This window comes from Dendropsophus ebraccatus, chromosome 12, assembly GCF_027789765.1.
Source record: "Dendropsophus ebraccatus isolate aDenEbr1 chromosome 12, aDenEbr1.pat, whole genome shotgun sequence".
Lineage (NCBI taxonomy): Eukaryota > Metazoa > Chordata > Amphibia > Anura > Hylidae > Dendropsophus > Dendropsophus ebraccatus.
In genome coordinates this window covers 27,011,238-27,026,807 of record NC_091465.1, presented here as the reverse complement: position 1 = coordinate 27,026,807, position 15,570 = coordinate 27,011,238, and the positions used below count along the sequence as shown (strand labels likewise).

Here is a 15,570-nt window from a genome sequence, read left to right as displayed (position 1 = left end):
TAACATAGTAATGTGTATGCTGTTTTTATTCCTTGTTTAATGGTATTATTTGGTAACTGCTATAAGTAATATATACAGGTACACAGTCCAGTTTGCTGATACTCCTTTACACCACAGATATTCTGCACGCAAACCTTTGCTCATGGGGTGTGGGCACCACAGACAGCAGAAAAGCTAAAATAGTCCATGATCAGCCCACTTCTACAGTATGTAATATTATGGCTATTGTAATATGAGTGAAAAAAAAACTTTAAGAAAATATTTCACCATGAAACATCCTTTAGAATAGATCATCACAACCCTAGCAACTATATTTCTTCATTTTTTTTCTAGAAGTAGAAGGTGGTTGTTTTTGTTTGTTTATTCTTTAAGGATTTTGAATTTTTATAATTTGTGCATGTTTAGGCCATGTTCATTTTCTGTAAAACACCAGCTGTTCTGTGACCCGGCCGGATCACAGAACGGCCAGTGTTTGAGAAGATCATCCCGGCCAGTACTGCCATTTTTGCTCAATTCGGATGCTGATGCTGAATTCAGATGAGGGCCCACCCTGGCCGAGATTCCCTCAGCCTTCAGCACAATGTAAGTTCTGTATTAATCACGGCCGTTGTTGCTGATGTACAACAACCGCCGTGATTAATACTAAACTTACTTTGTGTTCACACTACGTAAGAGACCGGCCGTTCCGTGACCTGGCCGGTCTCTGCAAATGATCTTTATAGCCGTAGTGTTCTGATGCGGGCGCATCAGCGTGCGCCCGCATCAGAACTTCCCATAGCACACAATGAAGCAAGTGTCCGGAGCCGCTCGCTTCATTGTGTGAACTGACAGGGTTTCCTACGGCCGCAATTCACTGAATTGCGGCCGCAGAAAACTGACATGTCAGTTCTTTGTGGCGCAGCACGGGATCCCGGCCGGAGGGTATACGTTGTGTATACGCTCCGGCTAGGATCCCATAGAGGAATAGACAATGTTCCACGCTGCATAAAGGAGGCCTGTTGTTGCAGATGGAAACAACGGCCGTACTTTTACGTAGTGTGAACATAGCCTAATGGTGTATGATACTCTCATGGTGGTGGAGTAGGGCGTTTTCTTCTGCTACAAATCAACGCACCAACCCTGTATAGCTGTATGGCAATGGTAAAAATGTTTTTGATTATAAAAAAAGTTAGGGAATGAACAAACAATCCCTCTCTAGTTGTCAAGTACAATCTGTAGCCCAGAAAGGGTACGTCCTGCGCTATCAGTGTGATTATCACACGGCCAATTTCAGCCTTAAAAGACCCTATGCTAGTCTTTACTTCATTTAATGGTTGGTGTTGATCATTATCCGGTATATCCAGAGATGAAACAGAGAAACCTTCAGAGAGCATAAATGGGAATTGCATCATAGACAAACCGAATAGACCCAGTCCAACCCAAGTTACAGTGTGGCTGGAGTCTTCTGATGTCCCCTGTATAAAATCTAAAATATCCAGGGTATCTGCACCTAAAGCAAAGTATGTCAGAAGAAGCTGTCCAAGCTGGTCTCGGGTCATGTCCCCTCTTGACATCAGCCAACGTCCTGTAATCAGTGTCAAGAATGTTGACTCTTCATATATTCGCATTTCTTTGCATTGTTTTGTTACGTTGTGGCCCTGGCAAGAGATCATAACATGCATTATTTTATATTATTACATTATACAGTATATAATATAAAAGCAAATACACTCATGTAACTAATGTACTTATTCAGTAACTTAATCACCTAATGACTGTTAAAGGGAAAGGTAGAATTGCATATAGGTCATTAACCCCCTCCCGCCACTGCACAGTAAATTAACATTGCTGTAGCCTATTCCCGATGCTGCAGCAACGTTAATTTACGATGCAGGATGACTCAGGCACAGAAGCTGTGACTGTGTCATCCGCAGCGGGTCCCTGCTGTTAGTGATAGCCAGGGACCCGCGGCAACTGTCAGCACTGGAGACGCATTCTGGTGCTGACAGTAACCCTATAGATACTGCGGCCGGCACAACCGCAGCATTTGTAGGGCTTCTGACCGAGAATTCTCCCTCTGTAGAGGGAGAATTCTCGGTCAGAAGCCCTACAAATGCTGCTCTGTCTGATAACCATCGAACCGACATGTTTTCCTCCTCTGCACCCTGTGCACTAATTATTCAGCTTCTGGCTTCATCCATTTACTGATCCTAGAGATTAGTGCATGGCGGGGTCAGAGATAAATGGTTGTGCCTAAATATTCATACAGTTATCTATTTGATCAAACAGATCAAATAGAGCTCTAAAGGCTGTATTACATGGCACAATGTTCAGGAGAAAGCAAGTGCCGGTCTGTCAGGTCAGCGCTCGCTTCCTCCTTGTTCCCCACTCACTGTCTGTGCTATTACACACACAGAAAGGGTGGGGGGCTGCGTAAGACACTGCACTCATCCGAGCTGCCCATTAAAGTCAGTGGCGGTCTGCTGATAAGCAACTGACTGCCACTGCACTGATCGAGCCATTTTAACATGTTGAAAGATCACGATCAGCCAACATCATGTATGTCGGCTGATCATGGTCTTTCAACACGTACCATCACACCTAAAAGATTATTGGCCGGAATGGCTCGTAATCGGCCAAGTACCCACATATACTGAATTGTATTGGACTGAACTTCATCCACTCTGAATTAATCAATGTACATCCACATTTTAATAGGATATCTGGTGACTGGTTTTAAAGACAGACCCAAATAAAGTTGTAGTCTGCTAGACATTTGGAGTAGGTATAAGGCTGTATCCACACTACGTTTTTCTTATCCGTTTAACATATACATTTTATGGGGAAAACGGATGCAAATGTGTGGCATCCGTTTGGATCCGTTTTTCTATTGACTTCCATTGTTAAAAAAAAAAAGGATCGAAAGAAATGTTTTTTTTAACGTACACACAAATTGAGTTGACTACATTTTTCTGTCCGTTAAAAGTAACCAAATAAAAACAGATATGTTAGTCTGGGTTCACACTGCGTTTTTGCAATCTGTTTTTTTTTCATCCATTTTTTTGAAAAAAACGGATAGCAAAAAACTGATGCATTTGTGTGAATCCGTTTTGATCCGTTTTTCTATTGACTTCCATTATAAAAAGAAACGGATCAAAACGACGGACACAAAAACGTTGCTGACACAATTTTTTTTGTCCGTTAAAAAAAACCAATCCGTTAAATGTATGCTGAAAACGCAGTGTGAACCCAGCCTTAGTGATACATTACTGTGTCACAACCTGGGCCTGCCGAGGGGTCCTCTGGGGCTCTGGTAGGTTAGTGCAACCTTGTTGAGATGAACACATTGGCTCAGATTTGTTATTCTAAGACATAAACTGTATGATTTGCCCAAAACAGCCAATCAGAGCTCAGCTTTCATTTAACCCTTTGAGGACCAGGCCCAAAATGACCCAGTGGGCCGCGCAAATTTTGATCTTTGCGCTTTCGTTTTTCCCTCCTCCCCTTCTAAGAGCTCTAGCACTTTCAGTTTTCTATCTACAAGGCCATGTGCGGGCTTGTTTGTTACAGGAATAGTTGTACTGTGTAATGGCGTCATTCATTTTACCATCACATGTATGATGGAATCCCAAATATATTATTTATGAAGATATAAATTGGTGAAATCGTAAAAAAGAATGCAATATGGTAACGTTTGAGGGGTTCCTGTGTCTACGTAATGCACTATATGGTAACAGCGACATGACACTATTATTCTATAGGTCTGTCTGAACACAACCATATGCAGGTTACACAGATTCTCTAATGTTATATATATTTTTTTTATGAAATCCTTTTTTTGGGCAATTAAATATTAATAAAATGGGCCTATTGTGACGCCTATAACAGTTTTATTTTTTCACCTACAGGGCTGTATGGGGTGTCATTTTTTCCGCCATGATCTCTAGTTTTTATTAATACCAAATTTGTGAAGATCAGATGTTTTAATCACTTTTTATTATTTATTTTTTTATATATAATGTAACATAAAATCGGTAATCCGTGCACTTTTTTCCCTCTTTACGTGTACGCCGTTCACCGTTCGCAATGACGCTTGTTATATTTTAATAGATTGGACAATTACGCACGCTACGGTATATTATATGTTTATCTATTTATTTATTTATTTATTTTTATATGTTTATATGATTATATGTTTATATGATTTAGACTTTTATTGGGGGAGGGGTTTTGGGGTAGTGTGTTGGTGTTTTTAACTTTTTTTTTTTTTTTTATACATTTTAACCTCTTAAGGACATAGGACGTACCGGTACGTCCTATGTCCTCACTTGCACTTCAAAGCGGGGCCGCGCGGCGGCCCCGCTTTGAAGTGCCGCGATCCCGGGTGCCGCGTGTAGCCCGGGACCGCCGCTATTAGCGGGCACGGTCTGATCGCCGTGCCCGCTAATTAGCTAATCGGAGGCAGCTGTCAAAGTTGACAGCTGCCTCCGATTACCGGAGGCAACGTTTCCCTGGTGTCTAGTGGGGGAGATCGCTCCTCCGGGACCTTGTCCCGGAGGAGCGATCTCCGTTACTGATGCCGGCCGGGGACGCGTCCAAGATGGCGCCGTCCTCGGCTCGGCACTCGTTCGTTTTCGGCTGCAGCAGCCGAAAGCAAACGAGTGCCGATCTCATGGATCTCTGCAGCATATCTATGCTGCAGAGATCTCAATGAGAGATCCAAGTGTATATACTAGAAGTCCCCCAGGGGAGCTTCTAGTATAAGTGTAAAAAAAAAAAAAAAAAAGTCTTGTTAATAGTAAAAAGCCCCCTCCCCTAATAAAAGTCTGAATCACCCCCCTTTTCCCAGGTTTTAAATAAAAGTAAACAAATAAATAAATAAACATGTTTGCTATCGCCGCGTGCGTAATCGCCCGAACTATTAATTAATCACAGTCCTGATCTCGTACGTCAGCGCAAAAAAATCCCAAAGTGCAAAATTGCGCATTTTTGGTCGCATCAAATCCAGAAAAAATGTAATAAAAAGCGATCAAAAAGACGTATATGGGCAATCAAGGTACCGATAGAAAGATCAAATCATGGCGCAAAAAATGACACCTCGCACAGCCCCATAGACCAAAGGATAAAAGCGCTATAATCCTGGGAATGGAGCGATTTTAAGGAACGTATATTGGTTAACAACGGTTTGAATTTTTTACAGGCCATCAGATACAATATAAGTTATACATGTTATATATCGTTTTAATCGTAACGACTTGAGGAACATGCATAACAAGTCAGTTTTACCCCAGGGTGAATGGCGTAAAAACACATTTCCCCCAAATAAAAGAAATGCGTTTTTTTTTTCAATTTCACCACACTTCGAATTTTTTTCTGGTTTCGCAGTGTACTTTATGCAAAAATTCAGCCTGTAATTGCAAAGTACAATTAGTGACGCAAAAAATAAGGGGTCATGTGGGTTTCTAGGTGGAAAAATGCAAGGAGGAAAAACCGAAAACGTAAAAACGAAAATGGGCCATGTCCTTAAAGGGTTAAGTCCCTTTGGGGGACTTGTACATTGATTACTTTTATTTTAGACACTGATCATTGCTATGCCATAGGCATAGCATTGATCAGTGTCATCGGCGCTCTGCTCATTGAGCCTGCCTGTGCAGGCTCAGTGACCAGAGCGCCGATCGGACCTCACGGAGGCAGGTGAGAGACCTCCGGCGGTTCGTTTCACCGATCGGTAAGTGACTCCCCCTGTCACTTACACCTAAACGCTGTGGCCGCGCCGCGATCGCTGCGTTTAAGGAGTTAATGTCACGCTGCAGCGCTATCGCTGCAGCGTGTCATTAATGGTGAGGTGCCGGCTGCTGATTGCAGCCAGCCTTCACCTGCTATGGAGCGCGCTCCACTCCAGAGCGCGCTTCATAGCTCAGGACGTACCGGTACGTCCAGGGTCGTCTGGGGACAGACTTCCAGGATGTACCGGTACGTCCTAGGTCGTCTAGGGGTTAAGCAACCCCATGTACGAATTGTACACAAAGCTTTGATTAGTTCTTGTTTGTTTCTGATTGCAGCCAGCCCCCACCTGCTATGAAGCGCGCTCCACTCCGGAGCACGCTTCATAGCTCAGGACGTATCGGTACGTCCAGGGTCGTCTGGGGACAGACTTCCAGGATGTACCAGTACGTCCTAGGTCGTCTAGGGGTTAAGCAACCCCATGTACGAATTGTACACAAAGCTTTGATTAGTTTTTGTTTGTTTCTGTCTCAGATTGATACATTTAGGCCGTTGTCCATTTCTGAATGCATGTACTAAAAGAGATACGTACACTGGCGGTGCAGTCAGGATATTCCTTGTTAGATTTCAAAATTAGGTTATGGTGTTCAACCACAATTATAGAAGGAACAACAGTACATAAATATAGAAAGACCATCAGAGAAAACCTGCAAGACAGAAAATAGTTTAATCCATAAATACTAATAATCTAAAAATTTATTTAAAAGATAATACAACAAAATGTAGAAAGTAGTAGCAACATGTAATAACAAACTAAACATTGTGGGGTTTGCAAAACAATTGACTTTGTTCTTGTTTTAACATAACTGGTGAAAAAAAAAAAAAAAGTTCCTAAACTGTGCTTGCACATAAATTTGTGACTTTTGATACATTTTGTGACCTTTTAAGGCCAGAAAAGCTACTTACATGCAGGAGAGATTTTCTATGGGAATTTGCTACTGCTCTGGACAGTTCCTGTCACAGACAGAGGGGGCAGCAGAGAGCATTGTGTCAGACTGGAAGGCTTGAGTTTTTTTTTTTTTTTAATTGAAGTAATTTACAACTCTGTATAACTTTCCAGTTGATTGGAAAACATTTTTTTTCTCCAGATTACTCTTTTAAAGGGAAACTATTAGCAGTGTAGAAGAATCTAACCTGCTGATAAGCCTGTAGTTTAATTCCTATGCTATTTAGGTGCACCCATCCGGCCCACCCCGCATGGCCGCCCCGCTCTGCTTACATTCATTAGAAGGGGTGGTTAGTCCTGCCCCAGAGCACCAAAATGCCTAATTAGCATAGGGACTAAACTCCCTATATCACTGAAAGAGTGCAGAGGATGAAGGTAAGAGAGATACCTTCATCCTCAGCGCCCCATGTGCCATAGGGACATATCAGCAGGTTACATTCTAAACCTGTTGATAGTTTCCCTTTAATAAATGCTGATATGTAAAATCAAGGTATTGTTGTCCATATTACCATTTATTTTCAAGAAAAGCCATCTTCTTAGATATGCTGAGAATCCCAACAATGGTCATGAGAATGACTCCAGTGAGAAGAGCCCAGTAGGTCTTGTCTCTCATTATATCCTCCACTACGTACACCATCATTACTCCATGTACTATGAAGAATATATAACTGAAGAGGGATGTCATCCAAGTAAATTTTTCACCCATTTTAGCTGTAGTCTGTTAAGAGACAAGCAGAAAGCAATTGTATATATGTATATATTACGCACACATATTATATATTGTATATATAATGTATAAAGTACATAATCTGTATACAGTAGAACTAATTATCTACATTTTTTATGGGGGAAGTTTTTTCAAAGAAAAGAATATACAGCACTCAAGTAAACATAAATAATGATGATAGAGTCCAAATGATGTCTTTTATCATGTTACTGGTCTCTAGTATTTTACACCATCACATTCAGGGTCATCATGATTCCTCTTTCATTGCTAGTCCCCAGCACGGCTACTGACCTCATTCATTGAACCCTGCATGGCACCCTATCTCATTTCTGTCCCATGCGTGACTTCCATCTTATTCCTTGCCCCCAGCATGGCTCCAAAGCTTATTCCTAGTTCCCAACATGCCTCCCCATTTAATTCCAAGCACCTGTTTAAGTTCAGCCATGTCCTTTTTATTTACAGGTGCCCAGAATTGTACACGATAGTCCATGTGTGGTCTGTCTATGTTCCCTTATATTAGCGATCTCGGAAGGGAGGGGGGGGGGGGAGAAAAGCTCACACTCTGATTTTTGTGTCTTCAGCAGAAAGCAGCAGCTGAGAACTGGGGGAAGGAGACTGAATAGATAATAACGCGTATAGAATGAATTGTTAGCCTCACCATGGGCAGTAACATATCAAAAGTTATGTTTGAGTGGAATAGCCCTTTAATACATTATATGCACCCTAATATGACTCATCCCACAAAAAAATGCCCTCATATGGATATATCTATGAAAAAATATTCTGGGAATGCAGTGGTGCCAATTTCTGTTTTCTTAAAGAAGAAAATATCCATAGCATCATGCTCACTCACCATCACTAGTCCTACAGTGTTATTTCATTACTGGGTCATGTGATCACCTGCCTGACTGACCCATAGAGAATCACAGTCCTTAAAGGGATCCCGTTACCATGAAAATGCTACCTAAGCCATCAGCATCTTATTATAGAGCAGAATGAGCTGATCAGATTGATATATATCAGGGGTCCTCAACTGGCAGACCGCGGTCTGCACCTGTCCGCACCCCTGCTGCAGCTCAGTATACCTGTATACCGAGCTGCACTCTGCACAGTAACTATGATCGCTCATAACGAGCGCTCATAATAACAATAGAGCCATTGGCTCCCTCCCTGTCAGTCACTCTTGTGGCCGCAGTGGTCACAAGAGGCCGCACTCTGCTTCTGGTTTCGGCACTCGAGTGACGTCACTGGAGTGCTGACGCCAGGACAGGGGAGAGCAGCCTCTTGTGACCGTTGCAGTGCGGCCACAAGAGTGAAGAGAAGACGCCCGGACCCAGGTGAGTATAAGTAGTTGGGTTTTTTTTATGCTATATCGGAGGGAGAGAGTGCACAGGGGGGCTATATGGGAGGGGGAGAGTGCACAGGGGGGCTATATACTACAGGGGAGAGTGCACAGGGGGACTATATACTACAGGGGGAGAGCGCACGGGGGCTATATACTACAGGGAGAGAGCGCACAGGAGGGCTATATACTACAGGGGAAAATCGCACGGGGGCTATATACTACAAGGGGAGAGCACACAGGGGGGCTATACTACTGGGGGAGAGCGCACAGGGGGGCTATATACTGCAGGGGCTTATCCAAGAAGGTATCATATATATTCACTAGAAAGCAATAGTAACATCACTAAGAATGCAGCCTTTCCACTTACTAGAGAGCATCGATGACATCACTTCCCTATCTATCCACTAGGGAGCAGCAGTGACTTCACTAAGAGTGCAGACTATTCACTAGAGAGTGTCAGCACAGTGCCAACCTGTTCATTGTACTTTCACCAGCACTATACGGACAGTGGACGTTTAGAGGCTCGCAGCTTGTAGGCATACAGCTGACAATTTCTCAGGCTTTCTCCTCTTGCTCCCTTTTCCTGCACCAGGGACGTGCTATACAACACAGTCTTCTAGTAAAAAGAAGTAAGCCACAGAAAAAAAAAACTAAATCAAAATTAAACATAGGATAAGGAAAGAGAACAAAAGAAAGGGAGGGAAAGTAAAGAGATTGGGCCCCAAGCTAGAATGGGCCTCCAACACAAGCTGGCATTAGCACTCCTAATGAGCCCTTACAGTTTAATGTGATGCTCTGGCACAGCAAAGACCCATTGGTTCTCCACTTCCCCAGTGCTTTTGCACTCAACAGAGGAGATGCGTGTGGATGTCTCTGGAGCAAAAATGTTTTTTTTTTTTTGTAGATTATATAAGCTAGATACCTAGAAAGGAGGTTACCACCTGATGGTGGTATATCTAAAAGGGCGATTAACTACAGGGGGATGTGTATATGGAGAATACTACCTACTAAATGGACTAACTGCTAGGGGATGCCTACATGGGGAATACTATCTAGTAGGGGGAATTACCAACAAGGGAGGGGACTACCTACAGGAGGGAATAGCTACATGGGGCATTTTACCTACTGAAGGCTTACCTGTACAACAAAGCCTAACTATTATATGAGAAGCAAAGAGGGGCCTATCTACTATATGCATTCACAGATGCAGTCTAACTACAAGATGGGGACAGAGGAGCCTAACTACTATATTGGGACATAGAGGAGGTCTAACATAATAGGGGGCACAAAGAACCTTAACTACTATATGGATGCACAGATTTGGCCTAAGTACTATTTAGATGCATAAAGAGGTTTAACTACTATATAAAGACAAATAGAGAGCCTAACTACTATATAGAGGCACATCGGGGGCCCAAATATTATATAGAGGCACATAGTTGGTATAAGTATAATATGAGGGCACAGAGGAGGCTTAATACTGTTAGAAGGCTCAGAGGGACCTAGTATATGGGGCACAAAAGGGGGTCTAATGACTATGTGGGGGCACAGAAGGCCTAACTACTATATGGGGCCAAGAGGTGGTCTAACTACTGTATAGCGTCACAGAGGGGGCTTTTCTACTATTTCGGGTCACAGATTGGGCCTAACTACTATATGGGGTACTGGGGGACCAAACTACTATAAGGGGCACAGGGGTTCACCATATTATGTTATTGCCATGTATTAATGAGTTGTAATCTCAGAAACTATAACTTCCAGTATTCCCTGAGAGCTTCATGCATTTAGTGCATTCTGAGAGTTGTAGTTCAACTATCCCAAGGGAGTTGTGGGGGAATAAATACAACTAAATCTAATGCATTGTGTACCCCCCAAAAAAAATCTTGCTTGACTTGCATCATTGTTCAATGTTTGACACATCAGAGAGACATGGCAAAAGTTTTTAATCAGTCAGTGTCTGAGTGTTTAAACCCTGACCAATCAGAGGAATGAGCTGCTGTGTGATCCTCTCCCCACTCTTTATCAGTATGAAAGGACGTGCCCCATACACTTTCATTATTCGTCCGTCTCCTCATGTGACATAGAGCCATAAGAGGACTATGTTGAGCGTAACTTCTCACTGCTCGTTGTCCTGATCGGTCACGGTCTGAATCTCAGTCTAATCCAAACTTTTGACATGTCTACGTTTCCACCTTAGCAATCCAAATGCATCTAAAATCACACCCCAATTTTTTAACCAGTAGCCAAGCAATGTTGGCAATAATCCTGGCAACATTTCACAGCCACTGGTTAAGTAATGAGGGTATGGTTTTCCCACATTTTACACTGTCTAAAGCTGTGTTTCCGAATGTGGTCAATACCTTGCCTACATTTCTTAGTAATACTGTAGTATTCGAACAAACATTTACCTGGAAGTAATGTTCAGAATCCAAACTTTCTTTGGTATCTGAATGATTTTGCAAGCGTGGGTGGTGGGTTGTACCTGGTGAGTTTAGCACTGATGAGGCTTCACATACAGTACAGGGCCATGTTCACATGGCGTAAGAGACCGACTGGGTCACGGAGCGTCCGGTTTCTGAAAAGATCATCCCGGCCGGTACTGTTCTGATGCATGCCCGCCTCAGAACTCCCCACAGCACACTATGAAGCTTGCAGCCGCAGCCACGCGCTTCATAGTGTTCACTGACAGGTCTTTCTTTGGCTGCTATTCACTGAATAGCGGCCGAAGAAAACTGACATGTCAGTTGTTTGCGGCGCCGATAGGGGTCCTGGCCGGAGCGTATACTATGTGTATACGCTCCGACCGGGATCCCATAGACACCGGGGTATTTTCTCATATTAACTACAGCCGTTATGAACATAGCCCAGTACTGTATAAGATTGCTGGAGTGAATATACAGTACAGTAGTAGTACAGTCAGTGCACCACCATCTCCCAGCCTGTACTGTATAAGACTGCTGGAGTGAATATACAGTACAGTAGTAGTACAGTCAGTGCACCACCATCTCCCATCCGTTACAGTACTGTATAAGACTGCTAGAGTGCATATACAGTACAGTAGTAGTACAGGCAGTGTACCACCATCTCCCATCCTGTACTATATAAGACTGCTGGAGTGCATATACAGTACAGTACTACTACTGTACTGTATATGCGCTCCAGCAGTCTTATATAGTACAGGATGGGAGATGGTGGTACACTGCCTGTACTACTACTGTACTGTATATGCACTCTAGCAGTCTTATACAGTACTGTAACGGATGGGAGATGGTGGTGCACTTGACTACAGTCAAGACACCACCATCTCCCATCCTTTACAGTGCTGGGATGGAGGGAGGGCTCTATACAGTAAATAATGAGTGATCAGTTAGTGACTACTGTACTATAATTGCTGGTTTTATTGAATCTTTATTGTTATGAATACACTGTATAGTATATAGTGCTGCTCTGTAATGTCCTGTACAGTATAGTGCTGCTCTGTTCTGTACTGTAGTGATTATACTGGGCACTTATCAATGTAATAAATGAGTATTGTAGGCAATTATTAGTTGATGCTGGAACCAATTAAACACATTTACATTATTTCCTATGGGAAAACATTGCTCGGTTCTCGAACTGCCTTCCTGAGCCAATTAAGTTTGAGAACCGAGGTAACACTGTATGTTTTACATATGTATATAACATTTATGGGTTTTACTGTGTATGGCCTAGGCCATTTCTTATGACTTTGCACCATCCATTTGCACATTCTAGCAAGGCTAGGTTAAATTAAGACTCATTAAGACACACCACAAAACTATATCTATAAGCCTGGCTTGCATATACCTCTGCAGCTTGTAAACTAAATATATGTAAAGTATTTACAACTTTATTTTAGGATGACTGTGTTGGGGGAAGACTATTTGATGTTTAAAACCAGTCTTGTGGCTATGCAAAAAAAAAAAAAAAAAATCTCAGTCTTGTGAAAGTAAAAATTATTATTGTTCTGCCATTAAGGGTTAAATAGAATGGAATGTTACCAGGGTACATTGAAAGCAGGAGAAGAATACTGATCACACTTAACAAACTTCAGCATTAACAAGTTTTGCACATGCTTGGCCTTGGTTATTCAGAAAAATAACCTTTCGGTTCAATAGCGTCTATAAAGTTTGAATTTAAACAGTGAGGTGTACTTTATATACTGGGCGATGGACTAGATCAGTGACAGTAAACAGTAAAGACCAAACTAAGCATCACTTATAGGAAGACTTTGTTTATATAGACGTATTCTGTTCTATTAGAGAAGAAAAGGTCTAATTCTATCCATTTGAATTACATAAAAATGTTTACACAAAAGAGTCAGTGTAAGTCTTACCGTACCTTCTGTTGTTCCCACAAATCCTATACCTCGGGAATCTGCAGGGTTTGCCGAAGTTTTCAGTTTTGCTTTGTAAATTGTTCCTATGTTCCAGCCCCCTGGGTCAATGGAGCCAACAAACAGAGACGTTTCTTGGCTAGAACACACCCTACATCATGAGGGAAATCTGGAGAAATGAATGTCATCAATGCTTTGTTTACAGTACTGTGCAAACATCTTGGAAATCTTCCTTATATTCTTCTATCTCTTCCTGTAATCCCAGCCAGACTTGATGATGTTGAGATCAGGGTTCTGGGAGGGGGCATATCATCACTTCCAAAAATATTACAACATCTTTTTCAAGCTTATTATTATTATTATGTTTGGCTGTATACTATAGTGGACTCGTCTACACTATTGTGTGCAGAAAAAAAAGAATGTACTGTATGTTGCAATGTGTTTTTAGGCTCGGTTCACACTACGTATATTTCAGTCAGTATTGTAGTCCTCATATTGCAACCAAAACCAGGAGTGGATTAAAAACACAGAAAGGATCTGTTCACACAATGATGAAATTGAGTGGATGGCCACCATATAACAGTAAATAACTTCCATTATTTCAATATAACAGCTGTTGTTTTAAAATAACAGCAAATAATTGCCATTAAATGGCGGCCATCCACTCAATTTCAACATTGTGTGGACAGATCCTTTCTGTGTTTTTAATCCCTTCCTGGTTTTGGTTGCAGTATGAGGACCACAATACTGACTGAAATATACGTAGTGTGAACCCAGCCTTAAAATGTAACTAATAGGTTTTGGAGTACAGAATCCTTCCAAAAGGAACCAAAAGTGGAGAGAAGACTAACATTATTCACAAGGGATGCAAGGATGGGAGGACATGGGACATACAGGTAAACATGAGAGGAGGAGATGAAATACACTGGAAGAAATGAAAGAAGAAGATCGAATATACTGGTAGGCATTAGAGGAGGAGACATGAGAGGAGGAGATTGAGTATACTCATAGACATGAGAGGAGATCAAATATACAGGAAGGCATGAGAGGAGGAAATGGATAATACTGGTAGACATGGGAGGAGGAGATGCAACATACTGGTAGGCATGAGAGGAGGAGATGGAATATACTGTTAAGCATGAGAGAATGAGATGAAGTATACTGGTAGACATGAAAGAAGGAGATGAAATATACTGATAGACATGAAAGAAGGAGATGAAATATACTGATAGACATGGGAGGAGAGGATGGAACATACTAGTAGACATGAGTGGAGGAGATGGAATATACTAGTAGACAGGAGAAGAGATGGAATATACTGGTAGACAGAAGAAGAGATGGAATATACTGGTAGACATGAAAGGAGGAAATGGAACATACAGAGACACAAGAGAAGAGGAGATGGAACATACTGGTAGACATAAGTGGAGGAGGTGGAACATACTGGTAGACATGAGAGGAGGAGATGGAATATACTTATAGACATGAGAGGACGAGATAAAATATACTGGTATACATTAAAGAAGGAGTTGAAATGTACTGGTAGACATGAGAGGAGAAGATGGGACATACTAGTAGACATGGGAGGAGGAGATGGAATAAACTGGTAGACATGAGAGGAGAAGATGGACATACTAGTAGACATGAGAGGAGGAGATGGAATGAATTGGTAGACAGGAGAAGAGATAGAATATAGTGGTAGACATGAGAGGAGGAGATGGAACATACAGGGAGACAAGAAAAGAGGAGATGGAACATACTGGTAAACATAAGAGAAGGAAGTGAAACATACTGGAAGACATGAGAAAAAGATGATACACACTGGTAGGCATGAGAGGAGGAGATGGAACATACTGGTAGGCATGAGAGGAGGAGATGGAACATACTGTTAGGTACGAGAGGAAGAGATAGAACAAACTGGGACACAAGAAAAGAGGAGATGAAACATGCTGGTAGACATTAGAGGAGGAGATCGAATATACTGGTAGATTTGAGAGGAGGAGATGGAAGGAGTGGCATAGCTATGGGGTCACCATGGTCACACATTACTTCCTGTCACTCTGCTGTTCTCCCGTATCAGCTGTGTAATGGCTGCCAGTTCAAGAGAATTGTACTGAGCAGGCCTGCAATTGTTGATACGACCGAATATACTGATGGCAGGAGCCGTGGGCTCCCTCTCCTACCTCAGGACTTCTGCTCTGTGTAATAAGGAGCAGAGATTAGTTCTGCAGAGGAGACAAGAGCCCCAGAGAAGAGCAGTAACCTGGACACTTGAGATTATCCCTAGAACTACAACTCCCATCATGCCCTGCTAACAGTTCGTGGTGGTAGTTGTAGTATTGCAGCATGTGGTTTTCCAGGTTGCAGAACTTTGACCCCCACCATGCCCTGCTGACAGTACATGATGAGAATTGTAGTTCTGCAGCATGTGGCTC

The 15,570-nt window shown here is 42.3% G+C and overlaps 1 protein-coding gene across 3 annotated transcripts; it reads right to left on the bottom strand.

The window, feature by feature from the left end:
• Positions 1-250: 250 nt before the first annotated feature.
• LOC138769316 (transmembrane protein 26-like) lies at positions 251-13,348 on the bottom strand. 3 transcript variants are annotated; one of them, XM_069947714.1, is made up of 5 exons: positions 13,141-13,348; positions 9,254-9,397; positions 7,219-7,427; positions 6,296-6,410; positions 251-1,637 (listed from the first exon to the last, which is right to left on the bottom strand). In XM_069947714.1, the coding sequence occupies exons 3-5, from the start codon at positions 7,413-7,415 to the stop codon at positions 1,068-1,070; spliced, it is 882 nt and encodes a 293-aa protein (XP_069803815.1). In that variant the 5' UTR covers positions 7,416-7,427; positions 9,254-9,397; positions 13,141-13,348; the 3' UTR covers positions 251-1,067. The 3 variants fall into 3 exon arrangements, with proteins under 3 accessions (XP_069803815.1, XP_069803816.1, XP_069803814.1); XM_069947715.1 differs by lacking the exon at positions 9,254-9,397 and having other exon boundaries at positions 13,136-13,348; XM_069947713.1 differs by lacking the exon at positions 9,254-9,397 and having other exon boundaries at positions 13,141-13,347.
• Between the last annotated feature and the right edge of the window lie 2,222 nt (positions 13,349-15,570).

Bases quoted from the DNA above. Each gene is read 5' to 3' on its own strand.
- LOC138769316 (XM_069947715.1), bottom strand. From the start codon at position 7,415: ATGGGTGAAAAATTTACTTGGATGACATCCCTCTTCAGTTATATATTC. The intron at 6,411-7,218 runs GTAATATGGACA...TCTGTCTTGCAG, and splicing joins GCTTTTCTTGAAAATAAATG to GTTTTCTCTGATGGTCTTTC. The intron at 1,638-6,295 runs GTACGTATCTCT...ATCTCTTGCCAG, and splicing joins ATCCTGACTGCACCGCCAGT to GGCCACAACGTAACAAAACA.